Source organism: Rhipicephalus microplus, unplaced genomic scaffold (assembly GCF_043290135.1).
Source record: "Rhipicephalus microplus isolate Deutch F79 unplaced genomic scaffold, USDA_Rmic scaffold_89, whole genome shotgun sequence".
NCBI classification, from domain to species: domain Eukaryota; kingdom Metazoa; phylum Arthropoda; class Arachnida; order Ixodida; family Ixodidae; genus Rhipicephalus; species Rhipicephalus microplus.
In genome coordinates this window covers 337,421-357,116 of record NW_027464661.1, presented here as the reverse complement: position 1 = coordinate 357,116, position 19,696 = coordinate 337,421, and the positions used below count along the sequence as shown (strand labels likewise).

At 47.8% G+C, this 19,696-nt stretch overlaps 1 protein-coding gene across 1 annotated transcript in view; it reads left to right on the top strand.

Moving 5' to 3' along the window:
* The window catches only part of LOC119174445 (solute carrier family 35 member F2), a 102,526-nt gene extending 83,043 nt beyond the window's left edge, over nucleotides 1-19,483 (top strand). Inside the window, exons 3-7 of the mRNA XM_075885213.1 lie at nucleotides 149-342; nucleotides 2,966-3,294; nucleotides 12,759-12,814; nucleotides 16,911-17,065; nucleotides 18,712-19,483. Of these exons, the coding sequence (XP_075741328.1) occupies nucleotides 149-342; nucleotides 2,966-3,294; nucleotides 12,759-12,814; nucleotides 16,911-17,065; nucleotides 18,712-19,011 (1,034 nt within the window). The 3' untranslated portion in view covers nucleotides 19,012-19,483. The remainder of the gene's footprint in view (nucleotides 1-148; nucleotides 343-2,965; nucleotides 3,295-12,758; nucleotides 12,815-16,910; nucleotides 17,066-18,711) is intronic.
* Nucleotides 19,484-19,696: the final 213 nt, after the last annotated feature.

The window sequence follows — 19,696 nt, the reverse complement described above, 5'->3', positions numbered from 1 at the left end:
CTGGTTCATCGTCGTCGTTGGCTGTCGCGCTGCTCTCAACCATAATCAGATGGAACTTGACAGATTTGCTTGCGAGTATTGAAGCGCAGTATATAGACACGGCATTCAGCCGTGTTACAACGCCGACGACGCTTCTTCTCGAATTCAGCGCAGAGCTTCGTCAACTACGTGCTGCTGTGTGCGGTCTTCACCACGTGGCTGGCGTGCCGTGGTGGTGATGCAGGCCTCATACCTGTGCTCAGAGCCCGCGGTGGACGCTACTTCCTCCTTGCGTTGGTGGACGTCGAGGCAAACTATCTCCTGGTCAAGGCCTACCAGTACACCACGCTCACCAGCGTACAGGTACGCCCCGTGCGCTTCCACCACTTTACAGTGAAGGCTGTGTATGGCTAGGCGAAACCAAAGCCGTACGTTCGCCACAAACAGTCATAAGAGTCTCCACTGTGAGCGCCGTGAATTACGTCGTTATCTGCGTCGCACCAAAGCATGCGCGCCATTGGCTGCAGCGCCGTTAGGGAAGCCATTGTCTGCGTCGTGCCCAAGCATGCACGCGTGCCATTGGCTGCGTAGTTAGTGACGTCGTTCATCGTTTCGCAGCCGTGCTGCCGAGCTCGCGTGCAGGATCGTACAGACGCCCGACCAGAAGACACGTTTTCAAGAACATCGCTGACAGCTGATGCTTGAGAGAATTCATTTTCGCCGGGCCGATGCAGCAGTGTGGGCACAAGAACACGCATGGGTGGCGAAAATCAAGCAGAAACTGCGCACCGAGCATCCGGCAGCTTACCGAGTTAAACGCAAGCGACTACGGCGAGCCGATGAACCGGCGTTGCGGACAGAGCAGCGTCAGTGAGGCGATGGCGGGAACGCTGTCGCTGGGGACAGTGCCCGCTTCTTCGACTTAGGCTGTGACGTCTGAAGCCACCTGCGGCTGTACGTTTCAGCTTCGCTACTTAACCATCTGTACGGAGTGCTTGGGTGGCGATTTTTTAAGTATATGCACATGTCGCTAAGCAGCGGTATCTTTGCTCACTATCCATAAAGGGCCCCAAATGCCACGTCGGCAGTCACGCTCCAGGTCGCATTTCCATTTAGCTATATTTATTGAGGGGTTTTGTATAGACCAGTTTTTTAATTACTTGCAAGGCGCAGCCATCTTTGGGAGTGATAGCTGATTGCGTGGAACGGACGACTACGCTGTTCCCCACACATGATGGCCGCCAGTGTCGACTCGACATCGTCTGTGATGTAATTATCCCGCGCCTTCTACGCCAGCCTCATACGCAGATGACAACTGTGGTTAAGACTACATATGCTTGTTTTAAACATGGCTGCGAGTGTCAAAACAATCTGGCCTATATAATAGAGGCCTTTTCAATGCGACACATACCTAGCGGCACTCTTGATTCGCTCCGAGATACGTCTAGTCGTGCACTTCCAACTTCCAAGCACTTCCAAGTAGGTACAAAATTGATGGTTATGATTCATTGATTTCAGTTAAGTTTATACACATGAGATCGTCACATAATTAGACACAATGACCAAAAGACTGTCCGGATGAATAAAAAGAATTAAGTAATGGATCAGATTCACCTCGTCAGTGCGACAAAAAATGAGTTTATCCGAAGTTCGAATGAATGCCAGACAGCCACTGCCTGACAGGTAAGTCAAGAATTACGGTCGTTTCCTAGAGTTGTTTTTCACTGCGATATCGAATATGTCCACTTCAGCAGCGGGGTGTGCAATTGTACGCATCAGCTGCGCAGGCACGTCACGCACTGCGTATTTCATCATATGGCTTCAAACGCATTTGCACGGGCTTCTTGAGCGAAAAGCTAGAGGTCATTTATATTTTACTTCGCTTCGATTACCTTGCTGGAGACACCACCATGTTAAACAATAGTTCGACGTACCGTGTTCCAGGACCAATGTCGAGAGCTTTACGTTTCTTTGCTCGAAAAGAATACAAACAAGGAACAAACTAGGTTGCATTTCGAGCCTTGTATTTGATTCTTTTTTACGTAGGAGTGAAGACTGACTAATTGCAAAATAATTAGACATTTTCTTAATTCAATTAGATACCTAAGCATGCTCCTGGGAAACAGTTCAATACACGATAGCGTTAGAGAGCTCGTTTCGCAGAAATTTCAGCGTCGGCGTCGTTTGTTGTGAGCGAAAAATCATCATCTTGTGCGTGACCGAAAAATTGAGAAAGATGCAAATGAAATGAATGATAAAGGTTCTGAGTCGGGGTGTGGATCGAACCCTGTCGCTGGGGTGGCATGCTGGCCACAGAGCCACGCGTCTGATCGTAGAGACAGCGAAAATGACTTCCTCTGCTTGCAAATGCACTGAAAGTAAGTTTCATACTTTACAGACACACGCTTCTTGTATACATGATTTCACAATACAACATGAATACCGCAGTAATATGCGTGATAAAAGCGTACATTGCCATCTGGCGTCAGAAAATTTGGTTATCATAATGACTTCATAGTTTTAAGCCGGTCCCCACTACATAAGGCACACACATTACTGCGCATATTCCCCAAAGGCCACGTAGCAGGTGCATAGTAAGTTTGAAAAGATTTCGTGCACAAAGTGGTTGAAGCACGCACTAGGGACACGATATCGCTATCGCGTTCAACTCTTAAAGGCAAACCTTCAGGATCCCTTAATTTTTAAATGAGGCCTTCTGAGTGGTTGCACAACCTTGTGCACTTGACCCGGTGTTGCACCATTTCCTATATCGGTTCAGGCTGATGCCATCGAATAACGTCGCCAGATGATGTCTTAGAAAAACGTCATTGATTATATCATCAGGGCATGACAGCACAGAATCACTGGCACCCTTTCATCACTCATATGCCGTTAGGTAACATTCCTATTCATGCCGCTGGCGGTCATCGTCAGTGAGCAGTCGGTATGGAGTTCAGCCCATAAATGGCTCGCCTTAAAACCGCAGCTGCTGGACTGCTTCACGATTCCGGTGGTGCTGGCGTTGTCGTGGCTGGCGCTCAAGGTGCGCTACCACCCTGTGCACGTGATGGGCGTCAGCGTGGCGCTGCTGGGCGTCGGCTGCCTGGTGTGGGCCGACGCGCACGAGGCGTCTCACTCGGCGGGACAGGCGTCGCCCTCGGCCAACCGTCTGCTGGGCGACATGCTCTGCCTCGGAGGCGCCGCACTCTACGGCATATCCAACGTGGCGCAAGAGGCCTCCGTCAAGCTCTGCGGCACCGTCGAGTTTCTCGGCGCGGTGGGACTCTTCGGGAGCGTCATCAACGGCATCCAGCTGTGAGTGCGCTGCCGTTCTGCCATCGGCTGCAAAGCTTTTGATTGCTCGAAAAAAAAGGGCCAATCGTGTTTTTGCATGGTTGCGCTGCTGTCGCGTGTGTCGACTTCATTTATATATTACGAGCTGTTATTGTGCTGGCGTGCCTTTTGCTTTGACTACGCTGTGCGTTGCACTCAGGTCTGGAGGTTTTCTGTCATTTTGATGAAACAACGAGAACGAAAGTACTTCATTTGTTGAATGAGAGCTATATAGCTTCAAGGTGTCGGTTTTGATGGCAGCAACCACAGCGAATACTGGTCATGCTGATTGCAAAGCATTTCAGTGGTTAATAAAGACGATAGAAAACGGGTTTTAGTTTTACATTCTTAAAATTGTATTACTGCTTGATCCGTAATTGCTTTGTCTGAGGTACCGAGCTCAATACCCAGTGCCGGTCGAAGACCCAACGGTTTATCAAGGGGTAAAGGAGCCACTGACCTGAAACTCGGCTATATCCACGCGTCTATGTCCCTGGCTGCAACAGGTACACGCGTACTTCAAAGTGGTGCTACCAAAATTGGAAGGTTTCGTTTCTTGATTTAGACGAACGCGTACCCCAGTTTACACACACTTTCTAAAGTACACTCTTCCGAATATCACGATGGTACGGACGGATACCAACACTTACAGACATTACATACAGGTTCCCTCGCGTGCTGTTCCGGCAAGCTTGACGCTCATACAGCTCCCACATTGGTGGTAGGAGGCGCGGCTTTCGAATCAGGCCTTGGGAAGCCACTTGGTAACCCCGGACCAGGCCCAGCGAGCCGCTATAGCCAGTGCAGCTCTAGATGAACGGCCCCACCTACTTTAGTTACTAACAGACAGTACTAAAAAACGTTATTTATCTCTGATTAGTCACTTGAGGGGCACCCACACTGGGAAGCTAAAGCGGCATGGCAACGTACAGGGTTTCTTAATTGCTTTGGTGTTGCTCCTCACTTATGTAAGCGATGAATCATAATAACGACTGGAGACTAATTCATAATTCATAACTGGTTCAGAAGTGGTGACGAAAATCTTAAGTAACCTTCGCAACGAGACACACCGTTCTCGAACGTTGCGTGAGGTTACGCTTTTTCCTGCTATGGTTCGGGTTGTTCGTAACTTTTGTGAATATATTCTGTTGGTGTTTGATACTTAGTGACTGGAGTAAGGAGTTTACAAGTTGCCACGATGTTGTGCGTGCGTCTCTGAAGCAGTCGGCACTGTGCCCACCTTACTCATTACCCACATCGAGTGTTTCTCGTGTTACAGCTGCAAGAACTCGTTCGACAAGGACCGCGTAACGAGACCAAAGGCGTAGCAATGGGGTGGCACCCCGGGCCCGTGTCCCCTCACTCCTCCAAAATCGGTTTCCATGACATGCAGAGCTAAAAACGACCATTTAAAGGAGGCGCCCACCCCGAAATGAAAAAAGTGCCCCCCCCCCCCCCCTCGAAAGAGAAAAAAAGCATTACATATGTACACCTTTGCCCCGCCGCGGTAGTCTAGTGGCTAGCGTACTCGGCTGCTAATCCGCAGGTCGCCGGATCGAATCCAGGCTGCGGCGGCTGCATTTCCGATGGAGGCGGAAATGTTGTAGGCGCGTGTGCTCATTTTTGGGTGCACGTTAAAGAACCCCAGGTGGTCGAACTTTCCGGAGCCCTCCACTACGGCGTCTCTCATAATCATATGGTGGTTTTGGGGCGTTAAATCCCACATATCATATCAATAAGCCGTCACGTTGGGGTAACCTCAATCGTGATTAGGTGCCGTGCGCTGAAGTTGATTTATGTAGCAGTGTCCAGGGCCAGCCCAGCATCTTCGCAAGCATCAGCGCTTCATAGCAGCTTCTGGCGTCGCTAACACGCTTGTTCCAGTTGACATCGTTGCGCAAGTTCGAACAACTGGTTATATAAACAACTGCAACTTTTCAACATATGTCTTTGCGTGAAAAATTTGTGCCTTAAATCAGCGTCATTTAATGACGTGTCGCTCAATAAAAAATTCCAACACGGTCACCTTCCCTCCGCATGCTTAGCATTATGTCAATTCCCAGGCACGTGGGATATGTCGAATTTTTTTCTTTAAGTTTTTTGTTCTTATTTCGTGTGATAGTGGTTACGGACATCAATGGCGGTGGCGGAAAACTACGGTACCGCACGTGACCCACGTTGTGATGATCTCATAACAGCTTTCGCTGTAAAACATTTCTGCCTAGAGAGGGAGAGGAATTTTTCTTGTGGCAGAAAAGCTAGGAGGTCGGCCTGAATACATTTTTTGGCCTGCTACGCAGCGTTAGGCGAGGGGAGGAGGTGGAAAAGAAAGGAGAGAAAGAGTAGGTGGTGTTGATGATGAGGAGGAAGTTGGCGATGAAGCAAGAACTTAGATCAATTTATAGTCTCCTGTCGAGTTCTGTCTCTCGTGAAAACTTGGTAAGCGCTTTCAGAATATCACCAGGTGGTGTTCCCAGCAGAACGTTTTTTTTCGAAGCTTGCTTCTCGGTACATTTCATCAAGACGGTGGCCATTGAATTACCTGGCGCGATATATCGTGAGCACAAGATATGTTCAGCTGTCTCAGGCCTCACTATTGGGGGCATGGCCGAGAACGTGTACGTAACGACGAGTGTACGCCACATTTATTCGTAACCAGCGCAATACGCTTGTGTTGCACCTTTTCATGGTTGGCCGTAACCTAATGTGTATATCTAGGTCGAGTTCGTGAAGACGGCGGTGATGGTGACTTGGTAGGGACAAATAGGCTGCCGTAGTTTTACGGAGGAGTGTGTGCACGTCAGTGTTAGCATCCAGTCGTGAAAACGGAATAGCCAATTTTGTGGTGGTATTGTGAGCCATATTTGCCTCCGCGTCGGCTTGCTCGTTTTCGTGTAGGCCCAGTGCCCTGTGATCCACTGATATCTTATACGATGGTCCCTTTTCGGGGCTACATTGTGTGATTCAGCCACTTTTTGAGCAAGAAGATATGGCACCCGTTTAAGCGCCGAATCTATGACAGCAAGTGCTGGTTTAGATTCGCAATATATATAGTCCAGCTGCAAGGAGGCTTCGTCGATAAATAATGAATTACCTCGCGTATGGCCACAATCTCTGTTACTGTTGATGTTGTTTGATGCTCTAGGTGAAAGCGTTCGCTGGTCTTTAATCTTGGAATGACGGACGCCGCTGTTGAAGCAGTGGGTGACACAGACCCGTCAGTGAAGACATGTGTGGGAGAGGAATATTCTGTAGATATAAACGATAACGTGAGTATGTTTAGGCCACGTAAGGGTATACGTGATTTTTTCCCCTCTCTGGGAATGGATAGGTGGTGGTAATAGAAAACATTTAATTAAAGAAAATGCGCCAAAGAGTTGCGAAATATTGCACGCTTGTGTGGCAAGACCCCATTCCGTGATGCCAATGGAGTTGGCCGCTGCTCGAGCGCGCCTAACCAAGGAAGGTTGAGCATCCAAGGTCGAGCAGCCGAGCAGGTACTCCTCCCTAGCCTCTCTAGTTGGGATGGGGAAAGGAGGTGAAAAAAATGGCAGTGGCTTAGCTCAGCTATGCCAGGATATACGTAGCGTTAGCAGAGGTTTAGCTGATTATGCTTAGCTTTCAAGAAGTCATGCTTACAGCTGTTCCGATGACACACACACGGTATACGTATTATGTGGCACATGTATATTTATTTTGCCGGGCAACTACTTCGGGATCCGATGAGTTAAGCTTCTCTGCTATACTGGACCGTTGAGCAGCATTTGCACTCTCTTTCTCTATGGTATACCACAGTGGCAAACGCCAGTCAGAGGCGCAGCGGCTACAGCGCAGTGTCAGATGGCGACTGCACAGGGAAGGCGTGTGCGTCGGCGTCCATATGTCTACCAAGGCTATGACGGCACTGCTCTGGAAATCGCACACCGGCGGCGGTGAGTCGCTCGCGGCCGCGGCCGAGTGCGAGAGAGGTGCCGGCTCCGGTGCGTGACACCACTGATCGGCTGCGCAGCGCATCGAATTGCGCGCACACCGGCGACGAGCCGCGCGCGGCGGCGGCGGAGTATCATTGCGCATGCGCAGACCAGTGCCATGCGAAATTGGCTCAGCGAGGCCTGTGTAGCTAACGCTACAAAAGAAGGGGGTTGGTGGGGCACGCAGCGACGACGTGGTAGGTGTCGGTCAGGACCTGGCAAGTAGAGCAGGTGCCACTGATGTCTGGTAAAAAATGCCTGGCGACCGCCGGACTGAGATAGGTGTTCGTCTCTAGGCGACGTTGTATTCGCTTGCCCGCTTTTTCAGGTCTTAATAAAGTCCGTGCTGGTACCTCTGCCGATTTCACCGGAGAAAAGCCTGAGGGAATGACGCTCTCATGACGTGAAATCGCTCTTGCAAAAGTGCTGTCCGGTTGGTGGGTATGTACTGTCGATGAAGGATAACGATCGTGACGGGTCAACAGTCGGAGATATACTCTTGAAGATTCGCATGAAAGATATCTCTCTATTGGTGTTATGCATGCTCCCGCAATGACTTCCATCGTTGAAGTACAGCGTGGCAGCCCAAAACATGTTCTCAATGCCTGAGCTTGCGAGGTTTGCTGCCTACGCCCATGAACGAGGTCACCTATTGGAACAATGGCACAGCAGTCCAATCATGCTTAGCCCTTTTGAATTTCATGGGTTTTTTTGATTGTTCGCTCTTCTTTAGTGTTCATGCTTATTAGGATGATGTTGGCGATTGTTCTATCATTGCGTTCAGTCCATCGTTTATCTCATTCGATCAATGTATCCTAAACCATTAAAAAAAAAAAAGAAAACGTAACGTGAGGCAAGCTTCGGGGGACAAAGTTTACCATCCGGCGCACTGTTTGCGCGAAAGATAATGAGAAACGTGGTTGTTATGGGAACGGGGCTGTCATTATGGACTGAAGGGCAGCAAAGAAAGGTACAACGTCCGGCGGCGCGCACCGCGTTTCGAACAAGCGAAGTGTTCGCCACCGGCGAAGTCATTTGCGATTTTCGCTTCCTCTTTAGAGGAATCGTAGGAAGGTAGAGATCGGAACCTCTGCGCTGCACCGGTGGATGCTAATTAGGGAAGCCCTGTGGTCATTACCGCGGTTGTGTGTCGCACCTCTCGCTGCTACCGTGGTGGAGGGACTGTCGTTAGCGCGTCGGCCAGCCGAGGCGTGCCCGGCCTGCCGAACGTGAGCCCGCCGCTTCCGAACTGTCAATGCGAATCCACGCGTTCGTTAGCGAGCGGTGCGACCGCCGATTGGGTCCGTCATGAAGGGCGCGGCTGGTTACCGGTGGAGGCGAGTCAAGAAGCGTGACAGTGACTGAATGGCGGCATGCTATACAAAGACGTGTGGGTGAGCGTTTTTCTGGTAAAAGGGCGAGGAAGCAGACAAACTGAGTTGCACTAGCGTGCCCGAACAAAACACACTGACGTGGTCTTGCGGAGATGCATTGAAGGCTCTTCAGTGTTTATTTATTGATCAATATCGTCAAACATCTGAATTCATTGCTGCTGCCACGATTGGTGAGCTAGCTGGAGTGCTATCGACAATTTTCGAACAGCAGGAGTCATTCAGCAGGCACGGAAATCTTTTTTTGTAGTTTTTTTTCCTTAGCTGTTTTTTTTATTGTAACTTTCACATCCATGTAACAAAAAACTTCGCAAACACTTGTTTGGTAGTTTTCTTGGGATAGCAATTACATGGACACTTTCGGCTGAATTTCGTCGCCGGCGTCCTTGTCAGCCACCGTATATATATATATATATATATATATATATATATATATATATATATATATATATATATATATATATATATATATATATATATATATATATATATATATATACTTGGGTCCTCTGAATCATGCGTGCGAGGCGTTAACCACTGAGCCACCTATGAGCCACCTTTGGCGCAGAGCTACCCCCCCCCCCCTTTTTTTTTTTCGTTCCTCTGCAATCTTAACGCAGCCAAGTTCGAGCCAGAAACTTCGTGTTTATAGGTAAACGTGAATTATGGAATCGTCACTTATAGCTGGCTATGCTTTGTACGCTCAGTTACAGTCCATTCAGAGCTGGGGACATTGTACTGCCCTTCGTAATTGTCCGCTCGTTTCATGTGCGCTTTTTCGGCACTCTTGCGGTGTGGACTTAACAAGTTACGCCTTGCCCGGTCCGCATTGCAAGAGTGCTTAACAGGCGGACATCCTATAAGTATCACTCATTCGCACAAAACAGGCACCAGTAATTTACCCGAAGCTACAATTGTTCAGTTTTTCGATCGTCAGAAGCTTCGTTTACGCGCGAACCTGACCATCAGTTAGCTCGCTGGGAACGTTCGCCGAGGTGATTGATCTCGTGGCGCGGTTACCTGCGGCGAAATATTTTCTGTTCCTGTTTTAGTTTCTGTAAACTAAAAGAATGACTCCAAAAAATATAGTTTCAAACGAGAAACAAATGTCTCTCCTACATTTTAACATCAGCTGTGTGCCTACAGATCGTCGATGTTTGCGGTTCGTGGCCTCCGCGATCAGTTTCGGCATGCTGCTGGAGCTGATACAACTGGTGACGCCGACTCGCAGTGACGTTCAACGCATCCGCTACCACTTGCAACAACGTTGATTACACTGACGGTGCATTTACACATGGCCTCGAAGAGTGCGGCAGTGGCAAAGCTCACAAGAAAGGGGGCAGGAGACAGGCCCCCAGTGGACCCCTTTGACTACGAGCGTGCTTCAGAGTTTGATTTTCTATCTAAATAAACTCGTTGTTTCTCTTCGGTGTCACTGTAATTCAAATTGGGCTCCTGAGGAGCGCGACCTCGAAAGGGTTGTTAGTTTAGTCGTGCCAGACGAGTTGGTTGCTGTTGTGTCTGTGGTAATCACTAAAGTCATTTCGAATCTTGGGTATAATGTTCACGTCATGTGCAGAAAAGAACCTTCACGTCCTCGAAGTTAAAGTTTTATTCTTTTCATTGTGCAGGGGTGCTATGAAAGATGACTCGAGTGACTTTGCTCCAAGCTCGCTTCACGGCGGCCATGACATCAGACAGTGCGGAGCGCGTGATAGCAGCGCTGATAAAAATCGCTACAAGAACGCGCGTGGCGACAGAAACGCATGTGGGACATTTGAGGAAGTTATCAAAGAAACATGGCCTGTGTGCGTACACGTCAGCGCCACAACTCAGTCAACATTTCAGCAGTGCAGGACCGCCAGCTTGATTGCCGCGCTATCTTTAACGCCGAATCAGCACGCGCCTCCCACTGTCGTGGTACGCAGATTTGGGTACACGATAAAGAAGCCCAGGTGGTATAAATTTCCGGAGCCCTCCACTACGGCGTCTCTCATAATCATATGGTGGTTTTATGACGTTAAACCCCACAAATCAATCATCAATCCCACTGTCGTGTTCGTGGGCGTTTGCGCTCCTTCAGGCAGTTTCTTTCGTTTTACCTTCAGCATGAGCATTTCCACTCTCGAAGGCAGCAAGAGTGCACACGCAGCACTCTCGTGCTTCTCTTTTCCCTTGTATCCAATATTCCAGTTAAATATAAAGACAAGTTGCCACCATGGGCGCTTGCATGAGGGCGGCAACGCAAACGTAAGTTGATACGTCGTGAGTGCGGTGAAATCGAATGCGATACGTAGTATCGGTATTCGGGTGGTATAAATTTTATGTCAGCGTGCATGTGTGCATGGTCCACGCGATATAGCTGATAGATGAATCTTGCCGCTCACTGACGTTGCTGCGTGAGCACTTCTCCTTGGCAAGAGTATAAAACTCATGGGCAGACCCGATCTTTGTAGCGGGCGTCTGCCAATCAAACTGATTAACGGATGAGCTCAGATACAAACTCCTTGATAGGCCCGTTCAACTCGTGACTGTCATGGTGCCTATGAAACTGTCAGGTGTTTGATGCAGTGGACGCTAAGCAGCAGCTTCTTTGCATGAAACATATTTTGGTCATCTTGCACTGTCGTAGAGCAGCTTTTGATAACACAACTGCTTAAAGCTCTTCAATTCGGTCGTCTACTCATCTGCTTGGTATTGTGCGAAGTGAAGGCCGCATCAGCTCTGTCTTATTTTTTTTGTTTATACCAATTACCTTGGGCTTAATTAACATAACGCTGAATAGTCTTGTGCTATTTGATAAGGTTTCAATAAAACGGCAATAATTATCTCGGGTATATTTCGCAAAGCCAGCATTAGTATAGATCTCTAAAACGGAATTTTTATTGGTACGATGCTAATTGTCATCATATTGGTAAGGTCTAGTTAGCACTCTTTTACTTTACGTGCTGATGAATAACGTCGTGTTAATTAGCATAGTTTAGTTAGCGCGCCAAGTAGCATGTTTTGTTATAACAGTTCTAGCTTTACATCGTTTATTTACCATTACCTTATTAATATGTGGCGTCATTACCTCGGTCTTACTATAGCTTGGTCATTTACCTTGGTTATAGCATGTCCTGGCCTAAATGGCCAAGTAAAGCGCCTGGCAAAATAGCTAGTTAGCCCGCCCACGTGCACGGGTGCTAGTAGATGATGGAGAGCACAAAGAAGGTGCGCACCGGCCGAGAAGCGCGCTAGAATGTACAGGTTGATGATTAATGCGGATCCTCAGGTTTAGCTGTGGTCACGCTGATGGGAGGTGCTCGGTATGAACGAATCTCAGAGGCTACCGTGCTGATTATTCTAAATCAGACTTAGTGCAGGCATTAAAAGCTTCAAAATGAACTTAAGCAGCTCGTGCCTTTCAGAAACATCAGGAAAAGCTTCTGACACATTCATTGCATGGGCGCAAGTTTGGACTGATTGGAACGAAAACCAAATGAAAAAAGATTCCTTTGGTTTGAAAACACCACGTGAAAACATAAATAACACACGTAATCTACAGCAATGTAAGAGGGAGACCATATTTTTTGGTGGAGCTCGATAAGCGTGGTTGTCAATATTTATGTTGTTCCAAACGCTCTTAGGCCTCCTGGAAGATTTAGGTTGCACTGTGTGCGTACGGTTATTGACTCATTCTGTTCATTTAGGTGTCTGGTCACATCATTCGTAGTTTGCATTATCATGGCGTACGTGGTCTATTCTAAAAGTTAGCGTCTGTGTCTACAGGATCAAAGGTTTCTATTAAGGCGCACCTTATGACATTCCGTCAAGTCCCGATTTAAACGTATACGGACACAGTTTTGCAGTTGTGATTTCTTAATTAGTCGTTGGTCACTATGCTGACCTGACTCACCTGGGAGGATATATAGACCATGCGTGTGGCGGTACGTCAGTTGAAAAGGTAGTAAATATATCACCCAAAATAAAAAGGTGAATCGAAAATTTATATAATAGAAGAAAGCGGGAACTTTTTTAAAGATGACTTAAGTAATTGATTAGTAAACGTCATTCTTATTCGCTTATCTCATTGTTTCTGTAGGGCCTTGTTGGAGAAGGAAAAAGTAGGTGAAATTCACTGGGATGATTGGCAAGAAGGTAAGTACCTTGTTGATAAAATACATCACGCTTAAGGCTGGTCTGGTTGCACATGTTTTAGGGGCGAAGCTTCTTAAAGCGGCACCCGTTCGTCCCTCGTAGCAGTGCGTAACATGTCTTATGCTTTGACCTGCAAGGTGGTGCCAGTGGGAGATTTCTTCTGTGCGTTGTTGAACAATGAAGAATTCGCAGCGTGCGCGTTAACTAAAAGCCGAATTCTTCTGTCTATCAATCCCCATCAGCAGCCATTGGCTTGTAAATTGAACACTATCTGACAAGAAAAGATTGCTACGTTATACTCGCTGGGCGTAACCTCCTTGGGTTTAGAAAGGTTTAGCGAGCGTTGGGCCGCAGTGACATGAATACAGCGAACTAGTATATACCATAAACTCGAGGTGGGTAAAGGTGGAAAGTAGACACGAAGCGCAAGCCGAAAGAAAGTGTGCGTGTGCCACTTCTTATTTAGTCCTTGGAATGTCCGCTGGATGGCGGCGCTTCTATATGGGGAATATATTATGAAAAGATGTGAGATGCTGGTACTTGGAGTGTTGAATTGATGGACGAACGGACACACAGACATATGCATGGACGGACGCATGGATGGCTGTACGGACGGATGGACGCAGGGACGGATGGACGCAGGGACGGACGCAGGGATGAATGCATGGACGAACCCAGGGACGGACGCACGGATGGACGTGTGGCCGCACGAACAGGCGCACGCACGCACGGGCTTATGGACGCACGAACGGTCACACAGATGGACGCATGGATGGACGAAAGCAAGAACGAATGGACGGACGGATGCTTCGTCCCACTCTCCATCATTCACCCCATGGATATGCTGCCATTTTTTTTTACCACGCTCTTAATAACTGCGGTTCCCTGTGGTTCATTCCTGGGTACCACGCAACGGAAAAACTACACTCGCGAAAGAAATTGCGTCGCATGTCGCAGGGCGTTATGCGCTTGCTCAGGAAGCGGGTGCGTGCCAACATTTTTCTTCCGTGGAAAGAAATTGAGTCGGACTTCATTTCGTGGTGTGCCATAAGCCTCAAATCGGGCAGACTGATGAGGAATGGGTCGTTTCGTTGGCGTAGATAAGGACCGTTAGGAAGAAGGGACACCAGAAAGACAGCAAAGGCAAGGACGTGTATCAATTTTGCATAAACGGTGTGCGGCCTGCACATGGAAAAGCGATGGGGCGAGGGTGCTGAAAGATTAGTAAAGAAAGAAAAAAAAAGAGAGGCGGAGCACACACGCTCCCACATATGACGTCACAGCGCAGAGCGCCAGCCTTGTGCGGTGTACGTCACCATTAAAAGTCTTATGGTGTTGCACCCGTTATAAAAAAATTATCTTATATCAGCATAGGCTCCACCCCACCGCAATAATTTCGGCCGGGTGTACGTCATACAAGAGTATTGAAGACGTCATAAACGTCTGGCATTCTCGCCCTTGCACCCTTTGCGCCTTGGTGTTAGGGGAGAAGCTTCGGGCGACAAACTACTCGTCAAGGCGCTGGCGTGTCTTCGCTGACTGTACCGAAGGGGAGAGGCGTGCAGCTGTTCGGGGCAAATGACCTAGATGGGGGATGCGAACGCCCCGAAGAGATTTTGACAGTTGACGTTGAACCAGCGAAAAGCGCGGTCGTCGGTGTCGCGAGTCTCGCGTAGGCGGCGAGCACGAAGCGTGCCGAACAACGTTTTGATATGGCTGCAACACCGGGCACCCTCGTCGTCTGCATAAACGCGAGGCCATCAGCGGCACCCCGTCAACTCCATTACGTGAACCACGAGCTCGATTGGTCCTCATGGAACTATGTAGTGCATTTTTTTTTCAACCTGTATTTTATTATCCCCTGCTTTCAATAATTGTAATATGTGCGTTGCGTCGCATGTAGTAACTCAGAAGCGCGAACTTAACGAGTTCTGTTTACTTGTACCACTTGTAGTGTACATTTAGAGCTTAGTTTTTTTGTAGTTATTCTTTTTCATCACGCGTATCTTTGTTTTTCCCTTTAGTTAACTTTTGTAGGCTCTTGCATTGCCCTTGATTTGATTAAATGCCTGTTTGTTTTTCATCAAGTGTCTGTGTGATCTCTATGAGTACGTCAGTCAGGCCCAAACATCGCTACATGTGCAGCCCCACACGGGTCGACCGGCCTGCATATAAATTTGAAATGTACCACTTGGAGGCGTTTCAGGCGTCACAGGCCTAAAAAAAAAAAAAAAAAAAAAAAAGCCGCCCGCACTCGGCACTCGGCTCGTCGCGATGCGCCCACGAGCGCTTTTCATTCGCGCGTACTTAGTCCCGCGGGTGGGGGGGGGGGGGGGGGGGAATGTTCGGTGCTTGTGTGCGTGCGCTTATCTTTCGGTGTGGAGAATCATGTGCATTGGCCTTTCACAGGAACGATTGCATTAGTTGCCTGGGCCACAAAGGTCACTTCGCTCGCTGGGCAGGCCCCGTTTGCGAAAGAGCGCGCTTTTCAAACACAGCGAAGTGACAACTGGGACACTCGTTAGTTCGCACTCATATATGCAGCTGTGACTAAGTTTCACGCGTCGTTGTTGTTTAAACAGCGCGTTAAGCGTCGAGTTGTAAACGTTGCTAGTTATCACTCGTCTTGTGTGAGTTGTTTTTGTGCGTCATTTGTGCGCAAGCAGCGCACTGCATTTTTTGATCTGCTATGAGCGTTACATTCCAAGTTGTTGCGATCGCATTTATTGATTCGCCCTTGCAGCGAAACTGTGACTTTTTATGCTAAGCAAAAAAAAAAGAGGGAATGAGTTGGCAGGTTCATGTGGCGGGGCCACATAAGACCGTTAATCTCTCATTTCTTACCATACCAATTATAGAGAAAACCAGTAACCAAGCCTGATACTTAGCTACCACCGCAAGAAAAGCGTCTACAACAGTGTACAGTCATGCCAGAGATGGTGCTTTTTTCCGCCCGTGGGGTCGTACTTCGGCGCTGATGGATTGGAAACTAGACATGATATGGTTACACTTTCCGAATCAGTTACCTATAGCGGAGGAGCTGCGGGACAGCCCTTTATATGACAAAGAAATGGCGGTATCTCTAGACACGCGTATACGTGTCCGGTGATACTGGCTCGCCCATAGTCTGTCAGCTGGGGCCCATGGCGGGAAATTACTGAACGCCTGCTTGTCGCTGTCATATGCGAATTATGTCCCTTTCCTCGCTCTATGCACATATAACGTAGTTATGTTTACAGCAGGTCTCTGCGAAAACGTCTGCAAGGAAGCGTTTTCACACTAAAGTGCGCTCACACTCACAGACGGAATCAGAGAAACGGCGTTAGAGGCAGAGGTATTACATGTTTATAGGATCGTCGCGTGAACCGCGAAACAAAGCGTATCACGCAATGTAAAAAAGAGAGAGACAGAGAGAAGCACGGAAAGGCAAGGAGTTCAACTTGACATCCGGTGCAGTACCCTGCATTGGGGGAAGGGATGAAGGGGCGGAAAGAGAGACAGGAGAAACACGAGAGATGGAAGGAGTCACAAGCACACTTAAGGGAGCACATCAGGGCGGCTGCACGGGTCTGTTGAGTAAGTACTTAATAGACCCTTTGTTGCCTACTACGCTGTCGGGGATCGTGTGCATGGTCCCGGAATCTCGTTTACAGCATATGACTTCAAGGCCAAATGGTTCAAAAATCATTCGGAGTGGGCATCGCTGGGTGGCATAGCGAGCGCATGAGAGGTGTTATCCAATGCGAGCTTTCAAAAAGTGTCAAAACATGTCGTGTCAGTAACAGACAACTCAAAAGCAATGGATCACGTGACATCGTGTGCAGCATCATCGGTAGTCGGCGCAGCCAGCGCACTTCTATTCAACATAAAAGTAGCCCGCAAGTTAGCGCTGAGATTTCCTCTTTTTAATAATATTGTGATTATATGTAGCCTGTGGCAAATTATCTATTGTTATCTATCGGCCATTGGCTTCGTCCGTTAGGTCTATAGTGTGCTCCTATAGTGGTATGTTTTCATAAGAATCGCTGCAAATCTTGCTTATAGTGGCGTCACTACAACACAGCGCGCGTTATTCGCCCGCACCTTTTTCTCGCAGTTTCCATGTTGCTAGGCTTCTCTGGCTGCCTGTTCCTGCTGTACATTCTGATGCCGGTGGTCATTAGGCTGTCGAGCGCCACAGCGGCAAATCTCTCCATCCTCTCAGCAGATTTTTATGCGCTCGCCATTGGTGTCTTCGTCTTCCACTACAAGGTATGGTAAAGTTTTCGTATACGATGTGCTTTCTAATTCTCTATCTGTAACGCAGTTGATTTATTTTCTTGTATTTGCATAATTATGCAAACTTCTAGTTACTATTGAGAGCCAAGTCGGCGAAGAGCGTTTGGGCGCGCACCCTTAGTGGGCAATATATCATCTTCGGGCGCTAATTATGATGCACTGTCTTCAAATGTGTCAAATTTGCATGGCGCAATTCGAAGCCACTCAATATTACGTCCCAAGAAAGAAAATGAAGAAATGTATTGTTTTGCGCGATTTTCAGTAAATAATGTTATTAGCACATAAATAGGTATCTAATTATTATTTAGGTAGTAAGTGTCGATTCTTGCATAAAAGAGAATAAAATAATAGTCCCAAGTGCAAGCACAGTTTGCTTTCTTTTTTTTTTTGGTTGAATTCATTTTAAGCAAAGAAACAAATTACCCTTGACGTGGTGCCTGGAACGCTGCACGTCAACAGGTCGTCGAACATTGTAGTATTGCCAGCAAAGGGATCTTCTGCAGCATTACGCAGCATGTAGAAGCTGAATAATTGGCATTTGTCCACTCAAGAAGTTTGCACGAATGTGCAGTCCGCGTTTCAAGCAATTTGAATAAACACACGGTGTGGGACCTGCCTCTAAGTTTGACATACAATTACACGTTGCCGCTTGAGGGGATATTGATAGAATGTCATTGCCATAGTAGATTATTAACGCACCTTCCAAATTCAAATTTATTCGAGCAACATTCGTTTCAAATAGAGAGAGTTCAATATAAAGAAGGGGTGCCGAACGCTGTTAGCTTTGGCTGAAACCTCCCACGCACGTGAACTGAATAAAATAATAAACGTTCTGGATGAATCAGAAAAGGCGATATAACAAGTTATGTTTACCTCTCAGTGTGCATTGTTTGCTACAATGTAACGTGTTCTAATCTACACTTGCATGGAAAAACGTTTTCTGGAAGGCTGCTTCCCAGCTGTGAAGGAGAAGCAGTTGAACAACTTTTGCAGTTGCGAAGTTGAGTTTTATCTTAGGGCACAGGTCGAGTTTAAAAGGAAAGGTTGGCTATAGCGTCATACGTTGCATTCAATCGCTCTTAGTGTTGTAACCTTTGGTGCATCTCGTTTTAGAGTAAATTTCTTGACTGAAACAGCTGTCAAGATGCCATGTGACTTGAACAATAGGGCATTTAAATATTTCCTCTTCTACAGCGGCGCTCTAAGCGCCTTGGCGAAACCAAGATTCTACCGTCATATAGACGCGAGAACTCCCAGCGCATACGTGCCATAAACGTCGAACAATCCCCGTCACTCGCTACTGGTCGACTAAAAGTGAAGTCGTGAGTGGTAAATAACATGAAATAACATGTGTGCCTCTTTAATAGGGCGAATACCATTACGCACCGCGAGACCACTAAATACGAGGAAGGTAACACAGCGGCGGTGAAGACCAACTGATGTTTCTGAACTGGTGTATAATGATTAGTTTAGTAGAACTTTAATGAACCCTCCAAATTGACCCAATACCTAATGCCAGTGTCGGGTGCTTTTGCTTCGCTGCACGGTTAATCTGTACGTAGTGTGTGGGCCATGAGTTTTCCTTTGCTTCTTCAACGCCTTTTTATCTAACGTCGCAGTTCCACTGGCTGTACATGGTGTCCTTTTGCCTCGTCATCGCGGGCGTAGCGCTGTACTCATGCAAGCCCACTCCGCTCGGTCTGGGCCACCGAGAAGGGGACTCCGAAGAAGCGCTGGCCTACGCGCCGTCGGCAGGAGTGGCCGGAGGCGTGTGTCCCGTCACCCAGTACGGCTCTTCGGGCACCGAGCACGGCGCGGGGCCTCTTATCTCGGTGTCTCACGCCGTGAGCGTACATCATGCGTTCGGTACGGCGCACCAGCACGAGCCCAGCCCCAAGACCAACGGTGCCGTCTCCTGATCATGCGGCTGCCCAGCACCTCCGCCTGCTACGCCGACGACCAACTTTGCTCAATGAACCACAGCGATGCCGTGCGCCTTCCATTTTTTTTTTTCATTACGACGCAGTGGTGTCGTTTCCTGCGCGAGGAGAACTTGACCCCCTTTTTAAAAGTTCGAAAACTGGAACATCTGCTGCGTCAATGTGGATCTTGTGGAACCGCCTGGACCCGCTGACAACGTCATCAAACCTGCATCGACGTGCTTTTGTATAAGCATAGGCCAGATGCTGGTTACCGCGTGAACGATAAGAAATAGACTGACCTGGCCAGTGATGGCTTCTCACGATACTTGGCTTTGTTTAATGTGCTGTTTAAAACAGACACCACAGTGACATTCATGTTTTCATTGACTGTCTTCGGAAGAAACTGATTAAAATAAAAATGAGAGAAACTGGTTCTAATAGATTAGGTACAGTAAGTGGCATATATTTTATTTTTCGTTCATTATTTGCGGGAAGCAATTTTCACCTGCGCATCTTCCTTAAGTTGACTTTTAAGTGGAAGTTCGGCATTGATGTGCTTGGTCCTAGGTGATCAGCAGAGTGACTTTGTTTTTTTTTTGTCGAGCTGATGAAAGTTTTCTAGGTTTCGCAGCAAATTCTAATAGAGCTCCTCTTGTGGGAATATGTGATTGTTAAAATAGTC